The sequence below is a fragment of the Brienomyrus brachyistius genome, chromosome 18 (assembly GCF_023856365.1).
Source record: "Brienomyrus brachyistius isolate T26 chromosome 18, BBRACH_0.4, whole genome shotgun sequence".
NCBI lineage: Eukaryota > Metazoa > Chordata > Actinopteri > Osteoglossiformes > Mormyridae > Brienomyrus > Brienomyrus brachyistius.
The window spans coordinates 1,374,699-1,396,401 of record NC_064550.1 but is presented as its reverse complement, the minus strand read 5'-3'; the positions used below and the strand labels follow the sequence as shown (position 1 = coordinate 1,396,401).

Genomic DNA, 21,703 nt, shown 5'->3' with positions numbered 1-21,703 from the left:
CTTTTTCCCCCGACCTGAAAGTGGAGTTAACATGAGCACTTATCAATAAGGAAGACTTTATTGGGACTTATGGGGAATTATTATGGGGAACTGTATTCTGAACAAGAACAGCGTATGACGCTAATTGGATCAAATATTATACTGCAGAACAAATAAAAGAATATGATTAACGTGTAATGAGTAACGACGACACCAGATTATTATAGCAGCAGAACTAACAACAATATAATTGGCCATAGCTGTACTAGTAGCAGTAGCAATAATACTAATAGTGATAACACTACTACTACTCTACTACTACTTCTACTACTACTAATAATAATAATAATTATAAACTACTACTACTAATAATAATAATAATAACAATAACAATAATAATAATAATAATAACAATAATAGTAATAATAATAATTCTTACCTCTACAGCATTACAGTGCAATGCTACATAACATACGCATTAAGTGAATTCTTGTTTAGAAAACGGTTTGAGTCCTATACGCCACGGCGGTGCGGTGAATCTATTCGAAATGCGCTTTTGCTTTTCATTATACTCGTGCCATGTTTCAAACTAATCCTTTGAACCTCCTAAATCGTACCTATGCGAACCACTCCTACGCATCTAAGTGTTTCCAAATTGATATATGACAATATCTACTTTCGATCACGTGTCTCGGGCGACTTAGACGGATAGCGCGTCATCTCGCCTTCCCAAATTCTCTCCTTCTACAGTGCGAATCCAAAACATCTATCGAACGAGAGAAAGATGTTTAACTCTGTGAATCTGGGCAACTTCTGCTCCCAGACGCGCAAAGACAGGACTTCCGAATTTGGGGACAGAACCGGCTGCGCTTCAAATATCTACCTCCCGAGCTGTACCTATTACGTCCCTGAATTTTCTGCGGTCTCTTCGTTTCTACCACAGGCCCCAACGCGGCAAATCACCTACCCTTATTCCACAAATCTATCTCAAGTACAGCCGGTACGGGACGTTTCATATGGCTTGGACCCCTCCAGTAAATGGCACCATAGGAGCAATTATGCATCCTGCTACACAGGAGAAGACTTGGTGCATAGGGACTGTCTTCCGCCATCCACCATGACAGAAATGTTTATGAAAAACGAAAGTGTCTACAGCCATCACCACCATCACCATCCCAGCTCCAATCATCCCCCTACAGGTTTTTACTCCGCAGTTGGTAAAAACAACGTACTCCCTCAAGGTTTCGACCGTTTTTTCGAGAGCGCGTACTGCAGTACGGACAGCCAACAAGATAACTGCTTGCAAAAGAACGAGGCGAACAAGTTGGAAACGGAGTCCCAGCAGCCCTCCACGCTCTCCGGCGCTGCAGACCCGGAAAAGGAGCCGGAGGATGAGGAAGAGCGCACTACTTCGGGCTCATGTGCTTCTTCGGGGACGAAGGACGGCAGCGCAAACAAGAACAGTCACTCTAGTAGGTACCGAAGCTGTAAATGGGGAAAGGTTAAGGGACTAGCCCGGTGTTTTGTCGGTCAGATTTTATGTGGAGTTTTATAAGCATTCAAAGGATTTTATTATTACCTACAAAGCTCTTTCTTCCAACGAGAAGAATTTTTACGATGGGAAGGCGCTTTGAAAAACGGGGATGTTATACACAGGCGTAGCTATCATAGAGTCTGTGAAATTTTAAGAGCGCACTATTGTGACAAATGCTAACTTTGATCATGAACTTGCGTCGGCATTTTAAGGGATTCTCTACTTGGACTGCCGAGAGTAAAAATCAATTGAGCAGAACAGTGCTGTTGGCGTCCTGTGAATTTTCTGTAGCACTTGCATGCAAACTACCAAACGCGTAATAGAGACCGCGATGGTGGAAATTAAAATATGAGATGGGAAGAATCAGTAGCCTACAACCCTGCTTCCACTGCGTGTATTACTTGACTTTTCAGTTCTTGCTTCTCTTAAGTTGATGGTTCCTTATCTATCTATCTATCTATCTATCTATCTATCTATCTATCTATCTATCTATCTATCTATCTATCTATCTATCTATCTATCTATCTATCTATCTATCTATCTATCTCCCTGTTTGTCTGACTTCCCGTCTGTGTCCATTTTTTCGGGATAACAGCCTAGCAGTTTCCGTATTTAATAAATAGCGAGGGTGGCTGTGTATGTGATGCTACACGACAGAACAGTGTGAAATCAATGTGGAGAAAAATAATTATAGATGTATAAAAAGGATACACACATTAAAAGCACATAGACCTATTCCAGGAGCACATTTAAATAATTGTATTTTTAGTTTAAATATGTAGTTTACATTGTACGTAGTCTGATATTTTTAAAGCTTGTTCTGCTTTCAAGTCTAGCAATCTGTTAAATCTTTTTTCATTTTCAAAATAAGCGATTTTTTTCGGCTGATCTTAGGCCAAATATCACCACAGAAACGTATGAGTACGTTTTTCTTTTTACATGATTTAGCTAATTTAGTGATTTAGTTAGTCTTTAATCTGTAACTCTCTATTTTCTACTTCTCTTCAATTTCATATTAATTATTTTTAATTTGATGTTTAATGCATTTATTGTTTTTTGTAATTATGATCATTTAAAAAGCTTGGGCGACTTTAAGTACGTGGTATTTCCCATGGCTTAAACACAATATCGATAACTACGTAACATCGATAGCAAAGATTTGATTATTTGTAATAAATAAATCTGTTTATTAATTAATTTATGTCTAAAAAAACTGGTGTGTGTGGCTTTAAGAAAATTGAAGTCAAACAAATACAACAAATGAATATAGAGAAAATTCAGTGACGTTAAGACGAGAGCTCAATTACGTTATATTGTTTCAATGTAACTGTTGCCACAGTTAAACTGGCGCCTCGATATCTGTCCATCAGTTGAGTAGAATATAATAGTCGATCTCGGTGAGCTACACACAGCTACACGTTATTGATTGTGCATTTTCTGTTTCTTTCCTCCAAGGTACTCCTCGGACGAGAAAGAAGAGATGTCCATACTCAAAGTTTCAGATTCGAGAACTGGAGCGGGAATTTTTCTTTAACGTTTACATTAACAAAGAAAAGCGACTTCAGTTGTCCAGAATGCTAAATCTCACCGACCGACAGGTCAAAATTTGGTTCCAGAACCGCAGAATGAAAGAGAAGAAACTGAGCAGAGATCGATTGCAGTATTTTTCTGGAAATCCTTTATTGTGAAGTGAACAATAAGCCACAGCAGATGATATAGAATAATTTTACGTAATTCAGAAACTGTGTTGTTTCAGCACATTTTCTTTGTGCATTGTTATTGAAATCATTATTTCTAACAAAAATATAAAGATTTTCATATAAAGACCATTTCACTTAATACAACAATTTGTTATTATTGGGTAAATCTTGTGCTACGACGACAGAAAACCCTTTTTAACCATTAAGAACCCAAAAAAAAACAACAAATGTAAAGGACTGTTTTATATTCAATAACAGAAAAGAACGATTAACATTGCATTGAATGTGGATAACGTTGTTGTGTACATGTGCATACACATCGGTGTGTATATATATATATATATATATATATATATATATTACCGATTTAATCAATGCGGTCTGTCATAGTCATACTGTTCTCGGTTTGTTTGTTTTTTTTGTTATTGTGTTGTTGCGTATTTCCTATTGCTTAATATGAAATGTTCCAAAATACAGTTACAAAGCCAAATATTTTGTTTGCAATTTTATATTTTCTTCTTGCTTGGTTTTCACTTGGACGTCTACAGTTTATTGTCCAATATATATAAAACGCTATGTTTATAGGCACTACGCAATATGCATAGTCTCTATATTGAATGTAAATACATATTTTATGCTGACGGGTTTCCCTTCAAAACTGGTAGTTTTCGTATAACCCCCTAAAACAATGCTTGATGTTTTCTTGACTTGCAATACGGGACGAAGAATCGACCTATGATACACATACTGTGGAAATAACTTAAAATAAAAGAAATTTGAAAATCTGATCTGCTTTACCTTTATTGTTAAGCATGAGCTACTTGACAGACGCCGCGAATCATTCTGGGGTCTTTCTTAAATCAAAATAAAAAAGACTATCCATTTAACATAGAGATATGTGAAGACATGCATTCGTCTGGTTTATAAGAAGTCACTATTCTGACGATTTGACTTTTGTCCGGATCCTGAGAAGTTGTACACACAATTGCATATCATCAAAATCGTCCACAATAAGGTGGAATGAGTGACTAGTAATTGATTGTTTAAGTGGAAAATTATAAATGTAACTATAAATACCTGTTTCACTCGGCAAATAAATTAGATGAAAAAGATGACAGTTTATTATGATTACAAGCGTTTCTAGGTCTGCGTGTTGGGGGAAGGGCGTGGACTATGCAGACTAAATTCTTATTGTGCATGCGCAAAGTCGTTCTCCTTGAGACTTGTGGAGGAGAAAAAACGTTTTAGGGTCACTAAATAGGTTTTCCAATGGTCGTCTAGACACTGCCATAAAGGCAGAGCCACTAAATAGCTATTTTCCTTCTTAATTGCACCGTCTGTTCATAGAGTGACATTCACTTCCGCTGTAAATAGTAAACAAATAAGACTGTCTGTCCGTAAAAAATACACAAGCATAAGCACCAGTATACCCACGCTCAACTAGCCCCCCACAGCTCAGCTTCCACTTTTTTTTTTTACTTTCGTCCCAAGCAGACCCAGCCTCATGAATGACTTCCTCATCTTCAAACTCAGGCTAGTTCAAAGTTCTCCATCCACTCCGATTCACTAAAATTGCCTATAAACCCTGCTTTATTGACCACGTGGAGCTTAACTGCGCTGCTGGAGAATGACGGAGGAATGAGCCGAATAAGGAAGGGGTGTGTGTGTTGGGGTGTGGTGGGGGATGGGGGATATTTTAATTTTGAACGGTATAGCATTACAGACGGAAATATAGATTTACAAAATGCAACCAGTACAATGATTTTTGCTTTTAAAAAGTCGGCATGTGTTGTGCATATATGCTGGTAAAATAAAAGCGGAAGAAACTATATTTTTTGTCTTCGAGTATGGCTAATGAATAGAGCGTCGCCTTTATCCGCGTGCCACAAGGCGGCGAAGCCTTCCTCAGAAATATGACGAGGAACTGAGATTTAATGAAAGGCTGCGATGTCTGGAAATGCAGCAGCCCGTTCCTGCTGACCTTAATATTGAACGTCAGCAGGTACTTCGCGTGTTGTACGGAGCGATTTAACGCGCTCTGTAAAACACTTTATTATCCCAGTAAAATGTAATATTTTCACGCATGGAAAATTTAATATGATATTGGCATGTGATTTTACAAGTGGCTCCGTTTCATTCCGTTTCGCGTGTTTGTACAAGATACTTCGGGTTTTAAACTACAGGAGAGGAAAGTTAGCGGTCTGCATTCGTATTTGTCACTATGTTGTGTGTATACATGCACAAAAACTTCATGAAAAGCGAGTGAGAGCATGCTGTTAGAGATGCGTGCGTGTGGCTAGGAAGGGCAAGAGATCGGAGGGAGACGCATGGCCAGCGATCAAGGCTAGCAGACATTGCCTGTCACACCCACCGAGGACCTTGGCCCTGGGCTGATGACGTACTTGACTTATCGGATTCTCCCGTCCCATCTCGTCGTCACCGTCCTCCAACAGTAACGGTTGTCGAGCTGCTTACCAGACAGCGGGGGCACTGTCGATCTAGTATTCGCTCTCTGGTTCTGTTTATACAGTGTGTTAAATCCATTACGCAACCAGCGTAAGCAACAAATTCCGAAGACCCAGTCTGGGTTAAGATGTGACAGTGACACGTTTAAGCGAATGGGCAACTGATCGCTGCTTGTGAACACAAAGCATATTCGGGTTTTATCCGCTAATGTGGAAATATAAAGGTAACGCCACACCAGGTCAGTGAGACATCTGACGTAGACAAGGAAATGATGACGGGAAGACCTAAAACAATTTAACAGCAATCCAACTGAAGGTGATGTTGGCACACTTGAAGAAACACGTCTGGACGTTTAATGTCATTTTATCATGTTGCACGCATTGTCAAAGAGGACAGAAACATAAACAACTTGACAAACGAACTTTTGGTTTTGAGTCGTTTATTATGTTAAGCTCCGTTATGTGAGGATATCTCAAAGACAAAAGGTAAACATTTTATATTAAATAAAATGTCATAAGTGTTGCTTTGTTTTCCATGTACTACTTTAAATTATTTGTAGTGGCATGTTTTAATTCCACATATAGTTAAAGGCAACTGTCATTAGAAATACAGATAGGCCCAATTAAGCTCTTTTCTGCAGTTCAACCAACTTAATTTATTGATGAAGAAGGTTAATGCAAATGAGTCAAAACCCATAATTAGTGAACAGTTAACGTCGTTTTTCTTAACATTATACGATGTTTAAATTTAATACAATGCTGTTTATTCTTCTTCTTATTATTATTATTATTGTTGTTGTTGTTGTTGTTGTTGTTGATGATGTTGTTGTTATTATTGTTGTTGTTGTAGTTGAGGTGGTAGAGGTCTTTTTCGTCTTCTTCTGTATTATTCTCGACCTCAATGAGGTATAAAGAACCAGCCGTAAAGCTGGAAGACTGTCGCTATGCTTTAATGCTGTAACATGCAAAGGAGTTTGAAGCTATCGAAAAGATCAGGGGCTAAGTCAAGTTTACTTGGATCTTGACTTATTTATTTTCGAAGGAAGACTGGCATCGGAGTTAAAATACGCGGGGCTAGGCTTAAAATAATAGGGGCTATAGCCCGGCGTGATCGGCCCTAATGACGTCCATAGTAACACGTATAGTAGTAACAGTCAGACATTTTGAAAAGATCTTTTTTTTTAAAAAAAAAAAAAAAAAAAAAAAGCAATCGACACTATTTCAACATATATCTTTGAACGCAGGGCGCATTTAAAATTCAATTTGATATCACTGTGAAAGCATTTCTATTCTTATGACGTCTTGCATTGTATATTTCCCGGTTTAATTAAACAATAAATGTGAAAGAAATAACGATCCTTGTGATTTAATGCTCCTGGTCAAATGGTATATCTACATTTTTATAATATTATGCACACACACACACACACACACACACACACACACACATATATATATATATATATATATATATATATATATATATATATATATATGTGTGGGTGTGTGTGTGTGGGTATAAAAGCGTACGGGATAATATTTTAGTCACACGTTAAAAGCTGCCTGTTCGGCCGTTGTCTAACAGCGTTTCTTAAAATAGATACTCACACACATAACTGTGAATTCTCGGCATCCATTTCCCTGCGTGTCGAATTTTGGTCCGAGGTACTAAAAAATTTGCTTAAATGGATTCTTTTTTGGTATGTTTTGCGATGTGCTTTAATATTTCATTTAGTGTTTTGATCTTTTTATATTTTGATATTTCACAAAATATATCAATTTTTGTGCAATAAACATGATAAAAATATAGTATTAAATATTTTCAGACTTTCTAGCCTTATTTATGGCTGCAGAATACTTTAAGGTTGTGCTCCTTTCTGTCTAACCTATTGTTTGTTTATTGTTTTCTTAACAGGCTCTTACACCGGACGCTACGGCAATGTAATATCCGCAGGGGCCGACGAAAGGCTGAGAGCGACCAGCTCGGAGATATATGAATATTCTCGCTGGAGTTCTCCGGCGGAATTCATCTCTGGTTGCTTATTCCCCACGTCTTGAATCTCATATAGTCTAATTTTTTCCCATAACCAACACTGCAAGATCAATCCAACACGGTCTTACATGCAAGTTTACAATTACATACAGATTGTATCCTTGGGTCTTTTATGGAGTATCAAATTTTCCTGAGTTGTGGTATAATTATATCTACGGAGAACCGCAGTAAATACAGTCACACAAAGCTATGCGGCTCTACGGAAGTATCACTGCAAGCACTGTAAGAACAGTGCACGGAGATTTTAAAAGCCCCCCCCCCCTTCCCCGCGACATCTCGCCGTACAGGGCGCAGGTCCACACGCATATGGATAAACAAATGTTAAATATTAGAATGCTGTACATAACATCAGGTGAACGTTGTTATCCTAACAGTACTGTTGCAGCAATACGCAAAACCAATGAAATAATGAGGTCATAAGCAGGCCCCCAGCTATCTTAAAGGAGGAGGCGTTAAGCGTTTGTATTTGTTTATAATTTGAGAAAACAGGTCGAATAAGAAAAAAAAAACCTATGTGCGTGTTATGACAAAGAGCAAAAGTTTCCATAAATAAGGCCTTTTAAGGTCCTGCTATGGGTTCAGTTTATTGGGGTCTCATAAACTAATTTCCTCTTGGTTTAAAACGCAGATACACACAATGACGTCAGCATAATAAAACAAATCGGCAAAACCTCCAGAAACATACACAAAAAATCTGTTTCGGTTTATGTAAAATTTGTTAACAATAAAGATGACACCCTACAATATAATATAATATATAAGCAAAATAAAAGAACTGCTCTGATTGATCTTTATCCCTGGAAATAGTACTATTCCAAATAACACAATTTCAGCTAGTAGCATATTGTGTTATTTGTGTTAATTGTAAATTGTACTATATATACATACATAAATATATGTGAGTGTGTGTATATAGATAGATAGATAGATAGATAGATAGATAGATTGATGTGTGTGTGTGTGTGTGTGTGTGTGTGTGTGTGTGTGTGTGTTTACTCAGGCGTCTTTTATTTAATTAAATTGAAAAAAATTTGTTTAGGCTTTCCAAAAGCAATTTGAAATTATATCAAAGTGTAAAGGATTTTTTTCACATTGTGGCTTAGAATTGTTTAAAATTGAAAAGCTATGCTTTTGCAGAAGCTGTTGACAAACAGCCGTGTAGACCAATCACAGCTACTTCTTCGAGCAAAACCAGCCTTCTCGAGGTAGGGTCATTGACAGTGACCCCTTTGTGATACGCATTTTCCCTGCATGGTCACTGAAATCTTTAGACCAAAACAGCGGCGCAAAAGTTTAACTTAAAACAGTTTTGCTTTCTTAAGCCTAAATCATTTTTTTATTCTGCTTCGCAGTAGTGTATTATCAGTCGCTCAACCAGTGGCAACTTTATGTTAAATTAGTTACAGGGGGAAAAGAATAGGAGTTTGCTTTAAAAAAATCTTACGAAAATATAGGCCCAATATAGAAAGCATTTATTCCATATAAGGGATTGACGGAATATTTAGTTTATAGGATTCTTTGATTCTTACGCATTAGTCATGGCTTATCGTATTTCTTTCGCGTGCAGGAAAATAAAACTTTACTAGCGGCTTTGAGAAAGTTATTCCGCGTGTTTTCAGAACAGTTATTTAAATGCATAATTCCCTTAATTTAATATAAAAATATGTAAAACTATCAAAAAATGTGTTTTAACCTCGGAAGTAAATTAAGATTTATTTACTGTCTAAATGTGACATAATAAGCACGTTAAAGGTATTTGTATTCCATTATTTTGCATATGCTATATTGCGTTCTTCGAATCAAATAATTCATACTATATTTCCTTCTTTTTACTTCCTTGATAATTTGTCTGATAAACAGAAAACGAGCATATACAACCGTTAATATGAAATCTTACATGAAATTCGCTGCAAATTTTCGAGCTCCTATTTTCTCTAAGCGGAAAGTGTCACCAATCCCCCCGAATAGTAAAACATAACAAAGCCAGAAAATACACACAGTAATTAGTTCATCGTATGAATGGTTCGGTTCTGTGTTTATTTTGTACGTATCGGCCTATTGTACAGTGACTGTGATTAAACAACAGCAACAAAAAAAGAAAACAACATCAACAGCAACAACAACAACAACAACAATAATAATAATAATAATAATAATAATAATAAAAAAACTTTCAGGTAATCTTATTAGAAGGGATTAGGGTTAGTCCTTACACGAGACATATGAAACAATTCGAGATTTCAGCGTTGAGAAAGGACCGCGCTTCCTGCTTTATGTATCGGTGGAATTCCTCAGTTGGTTTAGATTCTGGAACTATAACTTGATTCTGGAATTAAAAGTTGATTTGTCTTCCCCAAGCCGCAAGGACCACATGAACCGGCAGCGTCACTAGACCTGCATGGATTCCTCTTTGTTCTCTTGTTGTTGTGGGTGTCTTTACCTCATGATGCTGGCTAGATGGCGCCATTGGTCCATGTGAGGTCTCGCTTGCTCGCCAACTTGACCTCGATGACGTCAAATCTGTCTGAAGAATCAAGGCCACTTCCAAATTCCTATTGGTCGAAAAATCACGTGGCTATATACTATGCATCCATAATTAAGTTGCTAGTATTTTCTTGCCCCCCCACCCTCAAAAAGATGTCAGCTTACTGTAGTAATCTTAGAAAAAAAAAAACTTGGATTGCGAATTAACAAAATGAAATGTCGTGCCCCAACAACTTGGCTATAGTGGCTCTCTCCTAGTGGATTCCTTGGTGGGTGGATCCTTCACGTACAGAATCTCGCCCACCCTGAGATGTACATGCAAACGGGTACTGAGTGTAGCTTTTCGATTATGCGAAATTGTGGAATTGTTTCTTCACCTCTCACCAAAAGAGATGAGCTTCCACAGACAACTATACCGTTGAGCATATACCATCAGGCATCCTACCTGACACCGTTGGATACATGGGGCACACAACCAAAAACTTGTATTGAACAACCTGTTGCCCGACCCTTGCTCGCCTGCACTCTTCCAGTGGATTTTGTCAAGGAAGAGGCCATTAGTCGTGTGTACCGGGATGACATTACCAGGGATAAGGAAACAACAGAACCGGCTATCTACACAAGACTGGGCGACAACAGCAACCGGTCAAGCTGTGATCAGGCTGCACAATCTGCATCTGACTTTCTCAATGTACACCAGATATACACTGCCGAGAATTCACAAGATGGTAATGATTTCGATTCCGGTTTTGCGTCAGCTGCAGACATGACAACTTCTGCTGAAATACCGTTGCCCGAACTGTTCGTTAATGCCAGAAAATCTAAAGAGCGCTTGTCGGTTGAGCGGATAAACCCTGAAGATCGTCGTTCTAAAAAACAGCCGGAGAAAGAGGACAGTATTTTTAGTACGGACAGTATTACGGATAATTCTGAAAGCGAAATGAAAGGTAATCCTTATAAATACACACGACGCCCGTGACACGTAAGACACAGAAGCACAATAGGTTGCAAATACCCATGACGCAGACAACATGCCAACAGACTTTGTGATTTCACTGCTTAAATTAAAAGCAATACGTTTAATTGCTATATCTGACTTTCACACAAGGCTAACACGGACTGGTTAAATATAGGCATTCATCGTTAACCTCATTGTCTCATTGTAGAACACGAAAATACAAAATACACAATATATTGTAATGGTATTGGCAATGGCTTTATGGTGGCGATGAAATGCGGTATTATGTGAAGAAATGTTTGCCCGATTTCAAACAGACTTACGGTAAAAACTTCCCGTTTTTATTCGTCGTGCTGTGGCTGCATTTATATTTCGATATAGAAAAAAACTCGTAGCAATTTCTCCTAATTGTTGTGCAGCCTGAAATATTGTTCTGTTTGTCCTCGCGCTAGAAACTTGAAGTGCTGATACACAACGGTGCAATAAAATGTAATGGTTTGGTTGCAGAAATCCTCTAAGAATGAGGTGTCTGTGTGATTCGTTACTGCACCATGAAAGATTTTCATGCATTTGAGCCAGCTGCTACAGTGGATTTTCCATATACGTGGTGAATATGAGCCCTTGAAAGGATACATTTTATTATGAAATTTTCGTGCTTAGCTGGGTTTCTAAATAGTCATTCGATTTTAACTAACGGAACGTTAATAGGGCTGTAGCAACTACATCCTGAGAAGTCGGTCTGTTATGTTTCAAACATTCCGTCGCACTGATAAACACCGCCCTACTGGAATGCCGCTTTACTTTTTTCGTAAAATGCGACCGACCATAACATTGGCATGTCATGGGTCTTGTTCGAACACCACTAAGTGGTAAACTATGTACTTAATTACACATAAAACACTAACAGCCGAATACTCGCAAATAGAACTGGAAGCGAATTTATAATGGGACAAAAAATAGTCTATGCGTTAATGATTGAAATTAATGTTTAAAATGCTAAATTAATTACAGTTATTTTTATTTGAATTCGCGTGCTTTAATTCTGTGCCATTTTATTCAACTCATCACATTAGTGTATTAAAGGTTATGTGCAGAAAATTCAATAAATTCTTTTTACACTGTAACGAAGAAGTATTATACTACTATATTATATATTATATGTACATATTACCCGCGTTTAAAATTTATCTTTCGGTGATAAGTAGTATTATCTAATGTGATCCCCTCAAATAGTATTTTATGTAAATTTAATAGCAGAAAAAAACGATTATTGTATTATAATGCCAGTGTTTGTGAAATAAGTGGCTATATGTCCTTCAAATGTAATTTGATGATTGTGTAAGTATTTACCTGCGATATTTCTGTTCTGCGGATTCCGCCTAAGGAGAACGCCTGTGTTTCAACGAGGTATTTTCTTAATTAGTATGAATGCTTTTTAGCGAGCTAAAATTATAATAATTTGGGGATTAAACTTCGACGCTTCTGCATTTTTTATAAGTCACGTTTCCATCTTTACATGTGGAAAAACTAGTGCAGTTTGATAGTTCAGCGCCTAAGAAAAATTCACTTGTGGATTATATAAAAATACATAAAATTAACACTGATCCAGATACAATAAAGTGTGAGCATTATCTATGACAATTAACACATCCACCGTTCCGCCATTTAAAGTTGCACTTATGCATCATAAAGAAGACTGGAGAGAATGCAAGGCAGCACGACCACTCGCTTCATAGTACCAACAAATGCATTAATGAATTACTATGAGGGTTCATTAATCTGTTAATTAATTGAGGAAATGAACAACAATGGAGCAACTAAAACGCGCATACGTGCTCATTAATGGGTAAAATGAGAAGTCGCTGATGCTTAGGTATGCTCTTTATTAATAACCTGTTTACATTTTGAATAATTCCTATTTTGCAGAAGACTGTAACGCCGACAAGACACCTGGAAACTGGCTGACGGCTAAAAGTGGTCGAAAGAAAAGATGTCCCTACACAAAGCACCAGACGCTGGAGCTCGAGAAGGAATTCTTGTTTAACATGTATTTGACTCGCGAGCGCCGCCTGGAGATCAGTAGGAGCATCTGCCTCACCGACCGTCAGGTCAAGATCTGGTTCCAGAATCGGAGGATGAAGCTGAAGAAGCTGAACAGAGAGAGCCGCGCGCGAGAGCTGACGCCGACCTATTACACCTGAGCTTCCGTGGATAAAGACTGAAATCTTTTTTGGACAGCTGGGGAAATACCACGTCATTTAGAACATATATATATATATATATATATCTATATATCTCGTAAAATTTTAGCATTTTGTGAAATATATCTGTCTGTGTGTGTGTGGGTGTGGGTGTATATATATATATATATATATATATATATATTATGTATGTACCGTAGTGTTTAGAGCATCTGAATTGTAACCTTTTGTATGTTTATATGCATGTTTCATTTCTTTAAAGTTGTTGTATCTCTGTTTAACACGATCTGTCTGTTTTATCTGTCATATTTATTGCATAAAGCAAAGTTTGCATGAATATCCCTTTTCTCTCTGTATGGGGATTATGTGAGATCAAAAATAAAGCAGGAAATTGAGAAAATCTGATTGGGAATTTTATTTACAAAGAAATAGTATTTTTCTGGAAAATCTGGTTCGCTAGCTCTCGCCAGGGAAAGACAGAATGACAAAGAAAGAGATCATGGCAGTTTTAATGTAAGTGGGAGACCATAACGTTGATTTAAATATTATCCAGGTGACCACAGTAAGTCAAGGTCATAAAATTGTAATGTCAGGACGGTCCTGGAAAGCGCTGGGGGGGGATTTTATGATCTGCAAATATAATGTGCTGCTGGTATAAAGATGCATTGAAAGGTGAGCGGAGCAGGAATAATCTGCAGAGTGAAGACAGAAAGGCGGCAAGGAGGCAACGTGCTAAAGTCACGCGTCCAGAGGTTTTTCTTTTAAGGAAACAGTGGCGGTTTGGTCGGAATAGTCAAAACACAGGCGTGAATAAGAATGAATGGAAAATTATAAAACTGAAATACACCTCATGAAAAGAATGCGACTTGTCTTGCGTCGACCTCAAGGTAGGACACAACATTTTAAATTTCGAAATTGTTTTATGTTGAACCAAACCAGAAGATTCTTTCGTATGATTTATTTCCGAAAAATAGCGTGAGTCTTGCGTGTGCTCTTCAGGTAGAGATTGTCGGTTTCATATCTGGGACCCGAGAGTTAATTTTTGTTCCATGATGATAATTATTGTTTCCATCATTCTACAGTTTTACTTAATGATGCAAAGAATGCTGCTAAACAAACAAAAGACATATTCAGTCCCTGATTATTCAATACTTGATGTTTGAAACTAAAACTGAGGGGTTATGCGGGATTGTGAGAAGTTTATTGTTTGATGTTTGGTTTAAGTACATCGGTCCTGAAAACACTGAAGGTTTTGGTCCAAATGGTGTTTTGAAGAAAATTACTAGATCACATCATGCTCTCGTTTTCGGTAATGCGCATGCAGTACAAAAACGGCTTAGGATCGTGGCATACTCGCGCATCATTGATCGCCTTGGCTGCTTTTTTGTGCTTTTAAGCACAAAAAATATATAATTTAAGTAATGATACCTGGTGCTAGTGTCCATCTAGTTTCTGTAGTGTCTTTCCGAGCTCACTAAGAGCCCCGCACAGCTGATGCGTGGTTTAGGTAGTTTCATGTTGTTGGGATTGGCTTGCTGGCTCGGCAACAAGAAACTGCCTTGATTACGTCAGTTCGTCTTCATCAAGGGCGACAATTTCTGTTGATTGGGTTTGTTCTATTAATGTTGTCACATAAGACTGGAAATGAGCTGAGCTGTTGTTGAATTTTATTTTTTCTCTCCTTTGCATCCTCATGAATTATAAACACAAAAAAAGGTTTTCATTCTGTGTTTCGTACTGCACCAAAAGTGTTTGTGTGGTATTATGCATGTGGAATTGTACTGTCTAAAAAGTTACATTTTACCTTAGTTGAGAATATGGGCAATAGAAAGGGTGCAAGGTATACGTTGGATTACTGGACCTAAAAGCAGAAGTGCGACGTCTAGCGAGTACCCAGAGTTTATAAACAGCTGCGGCTGCCGTGGCTCATCATTACCTGCATGGTAAGTTTCGAGTGGATCTGTATGTATTGTAATTGTGGGGTGAAAATGGTGCATGATTATTGTGATGACTGAAACACTGGCCAGCAATCCACCGATAAACCTCAATTACCAAAGTGATTCAAAACAGTGTGACAGGCTAACATCCTGAAATGACAACACTAGCTTCAAAATGACGCAATATATAGAACATCCAATCCAGTTCCCTTTGCGACAGTATCGAGTGTACTACAAAACCACAGCAAAAGTGCAACACTTTCATTTCGATGACTAATTCATGTTTTTGCTGAACTTAATTCATGTTAAGTTGGTGAATCACTAAAGGCCATTCGGTGTTTCTGGCACTCTGGTAGGCAAATCAATGAATTCATTAATTTTATAAGACTAAAGATTAAAATATGAAATTGAACATAATTATAATATGTGGTTAAAAAGTTCTTATGATGTTTAACGGTGTTTTACTTTTTTTTGTCGTACTGAACTGTATTACTAATACAGTATGTTAACGTTATTAAAATACGCCTACAAACTATATAGGCCTAAGAGGGGATGCTATAGAATGAATCTTTTTCTTTATTTTTCCCGAGGAATCGGGCAGATAATCTAAACATTCTTCTTGTTCGATATTATTATATTATGTTTTAATACGCCTGGGCCTTTCTCATTTAACCAATGAAATTGTGGTGGTTGCGCCTTTTTCGCTATTAAAAACAGGGTACAAAACTATTCTTCCAATTCAGTAATAATATAATTAATTTATCAATCTGTAATTAATAATTCTAGTTTACTTATAATTTTTACTAATATCTTGCGAATGTTATGCGTTCTATAAGGATTGTACATACATATTTGGGCATAGCTGTATATGTACTGTCCATGACAGGAAGTGGGAAACGACGGAAAATCGGGAAAAGAAGTTCTCTGTCCGTAATTGTAAGTTAATGTATTCTGTTGAATTGCAGTTAGACCTACTAATTTTTGTTCTTCTTTATGAAATACAATTATGGTTTATTTGACCAATACAGGAATGGCAATGTATATGTTTTCCCTGTATTTCGATTGCTGTCGCGGAACCCCCTCCCTTTCCTTGGCGCGACTAAAGGGGACAGCGGTCTGGAATCCAAAGTCACTTTCATTCAGCTGGAGTGAATAGTAATTCGCGCCAGAATGCCTTAGTAACAAAGGGTTTACAGCACGCGAGATGACTCCCACCCCCGCCAGATAACACGGAGCATCCGGAGGAAGACCTAACTAATACCCTGCGAGATATGTGGAGTCACTGTCATTCACACTACAACGTGGCGATTTCATCATATATTGGTTCAAGTCGCAATATTTCAAAAGTATGAATTTCTCCTAAATATTTACTTAAATTGATTTGTAATTATCAGTACTATACTGAAAGGTGCTAGTTATAGCGAGATGACAACGGCGTTAGCTTCCGGCTACCAGCCCGCCTTCACTCTCGAAGGTTGTGTATTTTCACAGTTCTGTACGTGTCCGAAAGCATTTCCATAAACACTCACTATAATTCATCAGCGATACAACCATCGTTAGACTGACAAAATAAAAAATTACGAATAAAGAAATATATGCAGCTGTACCCTCACATGTACAGGCGGTTAGGGAAATGGCGATCGATTGTAGCCCATTTTGAAGATTATTAAATATTATGACTAGTTGATATGTTTTTAAATGAATTATTTAAATGTATGTTCAAATTCGGTAGCGACATTTCCTTTCAGTTGTCTTTCTCGAACTACTAAAATTAACCAAATGTTAACAGCAAGTCCAATATATTGCTGAGCGGTGTTAATGTTTACTTATGGGTTTGTGTTATGTTTTACTTATGTTACGTTTTGCTTATTTTTTTCCTTTTGAAAAATTGCTAATTAGCCATTCCATTTATGAGCATTTGCACCACAGTGCTATAATTTTAAGTGCTGTATAGCAGACATTTCTGATGTGACGCTATCAGTACATACTGAACTTACCAACACAGCAACATTAAATATAAGGCACTAGAATAACTTATTTGAAATAGAAGCATCACTTTTATGCTTCTCAATGCACCAGTTATTCTCCATAATATCGAGCCATTACAATGACATCTTTGTAAATTTTACGTAATTTTAAAAATAATACGAAGAAATGCGACTGAACACGTTTAAAATAAGCAAAACACATTTTACCTCTAGCATTAATAAAATATAACGACAGATCTCGATGGATTTTCTTATTCATAATAAAGAATAAGAATTTCATTATCGTCATTTTTGTACGAAATGGAGACACCGATTAATAAACAAAATCTTTCTCACGTATAAAATAATGTTGTTACTAGCCCACACGGCATATGGTGTCCTCTTAATTGTTAAATGAAACTTATAATGGATTTCCACATTCTAGCAACAAATTCAACAGGCGAAATCTACAAACACTGACAGAGATAGGAAGTGGAAAAGTATTTATTGTTGACTCATATTTGCATTCTTTTCTATATTAGCAACTACACAGTATAACTATATTAATATTTGTTACTTTGTTGCATTCGATTGGGGCTTGTATGACGCGACATACTTAATGCTGAAAGTACTTTACTGATTTATTTATTTGTAATTAGCCAATTAGCCAACTAATTAAAAAAAAAACGTAAGACTTAATATGTGTGCCTTTTTTTACATAGAAATCACACTTCAGAAATACTGTCAATAAAAGTAATTTGGCAAAATAAAAAATAAAATTGACACTAGGAACAATATCTCATGGAGTTTCCCAAAAGGGGAAAGAACTTAACTTACAGTCTGTGTACGTCACACTGTAATACTCATACAAGTGTGGGATACATAAGCCACTGATAGGGTCGCCAGTTTATAAACAGTGAAACATTTAACTTATATTTATACTCCCTGATTTAAAGGAATATATAATAATACGCTTGTAACGTATATCACGTGACGTGAATACGTCGATAGCTAGTATTTAAGTGCTAATTTAAGATATGGCACGTAGGTGGCAGTGATGCGCTATATAATTCAGCTAAATCAAAATGTGCAATTGAAGTAGAAATGAGCATATATGAAATATTCCTTATCGGTAACATAAATATGTCTATTTCTGATAACGCCATTCGCAAAGATGCTAATTTGAATTCTTACACAAATGTCTAATATGTTATTATTATCAGTATTACGAGTGATACAATGACAACAATTGCATGTCTGAGCAACTGGTTAAATATAAGTGTGTATATTCTGCATAGCTGAAGATGACAACATTCCACATAACAAGTCGTTAATAGAATTCGTTATTTGAACAATATGTTACTAAAATAGCAGTTAAAACGTATCCTAATACTAAAACTGTACATTTATAATACTTCTTCGGATGTCAAAATGTTTAAGTGCTTCATGACAAATACAACAGCAAGTTTAAAACAGAAGAAAGCTGCAGACCTGCGTGTAGATTTGCTCCTTGTAAAGGCTACAAATTGTCGCGGCTGAGTGTCTTTTTTCTGAGCTTCAATACATACGCATTAATGGTGTAGCTTCAGGTAACCTATGGGCATAATATCTGAGTTCCCCAGCAAGTGAAGGTTCGTAGCGTTTGAAAAAATATTTTAAATATAAACGTTATTATTCTAGCACAGCGTCGCACACATTGATATAATTATCTGTCTGACGTTATGTTTTATCTCGGCATGCTACACCTCAAATGTAAGAGTAACTATATTGTAAAGTCGAATTAGCAGTTCAAATGTCCAAATGTTGGGCACATCCAGCATTTAATATAACTAAGGGCTGGTAATTATGTACTTGTGTTCACATACATGCGCAGGGCTAGCATTTCTGCACATAGCGAGTAACTTTGCACTAGGTGATATCTGCACACGCAGTATCAATTTAAAAAATGTAGACGCATCGTTTCAGTAATTTCCAACGTTTCGGAATTTGTGTCTTAAGCAGGCTACAAAAACTGCTGTTCCATAAGGCATTTATCTAAAGAAAGTCAGCAATAAACGAATTATTATACAAACAGTAAACATAGATCAGAAAATCATGCTCAATGGCACTAAAATTTGCCCTAATTTGTGAGAGATATATTGATATTTAAGGTAAAAAAAAAATCTCAATCGGTGACATGTAGAATGGATTTCTTTTCAATAAATAAATCCGTTTAATTTAATGGTTTCCATTTACGCTTTCACAGCTCACAAAATGACACATAAACCCCGTTCTACGTAGCCTACTTAATTCCAAAGCCTATCAACACAACGAAGCCACATGGATTAGATATGCAGTCTATGCCGAAGTGAATCCACTGCGGATGGAGTATTTTACGGAAACGTTAATTATAGAGTAACAGTGCTGGCGTGTTGTATTTATTTCGTCTGCTTTCCGGATGCAAAAGCATAAATGAACTTGACTCTGTTTTTGATAGCAACCAGTGAAGTGTCAAAATGATTTTAATGGATTTACTTCATTTAAAAACTACGGGGGCGTTCCATCAGAGCGCTAAATCATCGTCTCCTTCATTTGCAACCTCACTACTAACGAACCATGAGCATTATGGCATATAAATCACAACATATTTTGTAGAAAATTCGTGATTCCATCCACAGATTTTGAATATGAAAGAAAAGCAGTAGCTATCGTCATAACGTCAAATTCTTTAAACTTCAAGTCAAGGTTAAAAATATTTCACACTACAGGAATATGTCAAAGGGCTATGTCTTCCAATCGATTAACAGGCCAACATTTGTTAAATGAGAAAAATCGACTTATTTTCCCTTTTTTTTAATTCAGCACCAATCCATTAACAAAAATATCGTTAAAAGAAAGGTAACAGCAGCAGACCGTAATATTTGCCATGATGCCATTGCGCATTGATGGAGTGTTTTACTTAACTTTAGATCTAATTAATTGCAGAAGTGCGGACAGTAAGTACATTCATGCGTGCAGAATGCTTTTGGTGGAGGAAAGTGATGCGGCTGTTGTCTTAACAAACTAAAATAATCATACCGGAAATGCAGAGCGCAGACATTCTCAGAAAAGACTTTTATTAATTTATCGGATTGTCTCCTACCAAGTAGGGTTAATAAATAAGCACCAATTCCACAAAGCAGGCGGAAAGGCCGACCTAGAACCGACAATAATCCATGAACGTGGATCCAGTAGGTTCCTACTACCTCTTTTGACAACTGCAAGAAATTTTCGAAGTAGATTTGATATACATGCATGTTGGCTATTACAGTGCACCAGCCCGTTCAGTACAGTTACTGTTAGGCTGTATAACATTTAACAAGCAAAATTAATAAATGTAAGCTTATAGTAAATTCCACATCTTAAGACTGCCTTATATTTGACATTCAACTCATATTTGAAATCACCGCGAGGCTGCCTCATGTTCTGCTCATTATCATGGCGTGCAACGCACAAGAAACGCAGGCTTACATGTACAATGTCAACACTCCAAGTGCACAATCACATACACACATTCCTGGGAAATGTAATTCAACACATGCGCTTGACTTTTTCATCGGTTTATACGTGTCCTATAGGCCCAAGGACTGAGGTCCTAAGGACGTCCTAGTTTCATAACTAGGCCAACTATACATTTACTCGGCGTCGAAAATGTTTAATCCAAGGCTGAGGCGATTCTTCATTTTAAAACTGAATCGTTGACTATCTTTCAGATTTTTCCTGCATTCATTAAGTGTCCTGGTACATCCTTATTGTTCACCGCGTGTATCTTTTTCTCCACTGTGTTCGTGTAATATAGATTTTAAACTGCAGTTCATTCCTGTTATTTTTCCTTTCCCCTGTTTTCCAGCTGATGACAGGCGTGTTCCACAAGTATTGTGTTGATTTTATACTATAGCACCAACTCGACTTCAGTTGTTATTAACGACACGTTTATGAACAATCAAATGGTCCCATAAAAATTTATTGGGAGACATAAAACCAATGCGAGACCACTTGCAGAATACAGCCACTTCAGCAGGCAAGTTTTCAAGCGAGTTACTATTCCCACATTTCCGATTTTTACACATCGGTTTACAAGACAGATTATTTCAATAAGGCATGTAACCTTGTTTTGCTGTCCATAAGACCTTTGTATAAAACCACCCGCTGTTTTTCAGACAAAACCTTTTAAAACGAAAAAGGCTGAGAAACTGCAGAAGAAAATCACATATTAACCGGTTTAACTTTTTATATTTATTACAGCTCGGAAAATTGCGCATTTTGCTCAGTTGAGCGCAATAGTTTTCTATGGAGACAAACTAATTACATCAGCAAATAGTCCGTATAGTTGGCTGTCAACGTACCTCTTTCTGCGATACGGTGATACGGACCTCTATGGTGTTTCTGTTTTATTATTAAACACCG

At 37.0% G+C, this 21,703-nt stretch overlaps 2 protein-coding genes and 1 long non-coding RNA gene across 4 annotated transcripts; 2 read left to right on the top strand and 1 right to left on the bottom strand.

Moving 5' to 3' along the window:
- The first annotated feature begins 423 nt into the window (after positions 1-423).
- Positions 424-4,001, top strand: hoxc11a (homeobox C11a). The gene is made up of 2 exons (XM_048984702.1): positions 424-1,451; positions 2,969-4,001. Exons 1-2 carry the CDS (start codon positions 764-766, stop codon positions 3,199-3,201), a joined length of 921 nt encoding a protein of 306 aa, XP_048840659.1. The 5' UTR covers positions 424-763; the 3' UTR covers positions 3,202-4,001.
- A 5,748-nt stretch (positions 4,002-9,749) lies between these two features.
- LOC125712850 (uncharacterized) lies at positions 9,750-21,683 on the bottom strand. 2 transcript variants are annotated; one of them, XR_007383408.1, is made up of 2 exons: positions 21,643-21,683; positions 9,750-10,283 (listed from the first exon to the last, which is right to left on the bottom strand). It is a non-coding gene; the product is annotated as an uncharacterized LOC125712850 (long non-coding RNA). The 2 variants fall into 2 exon arrangements; XR_007383409.1 differs by lacking the exon at positions 21,643-21,683 and adding an exon at positions 11,497-12,343.
- Positions 10,278-13,774, top strand: hoxc10a (homeobox C10a). Its single transcript, XM_048983339.1, is given in 4 exon segments — positions 10,278-10,455; positions 10,458-10,506; positions 10,509-11,162; positions 13,100-13,774. Coding segments are annotated over 4 exon segments (1,002 nt in total). The 5' UTR covers positions 10,278-10,431; the 3' UTR covers positions 13,375-13,774.
- Positions 21,684-21,703: the final 20 nt, after the last annotated feature.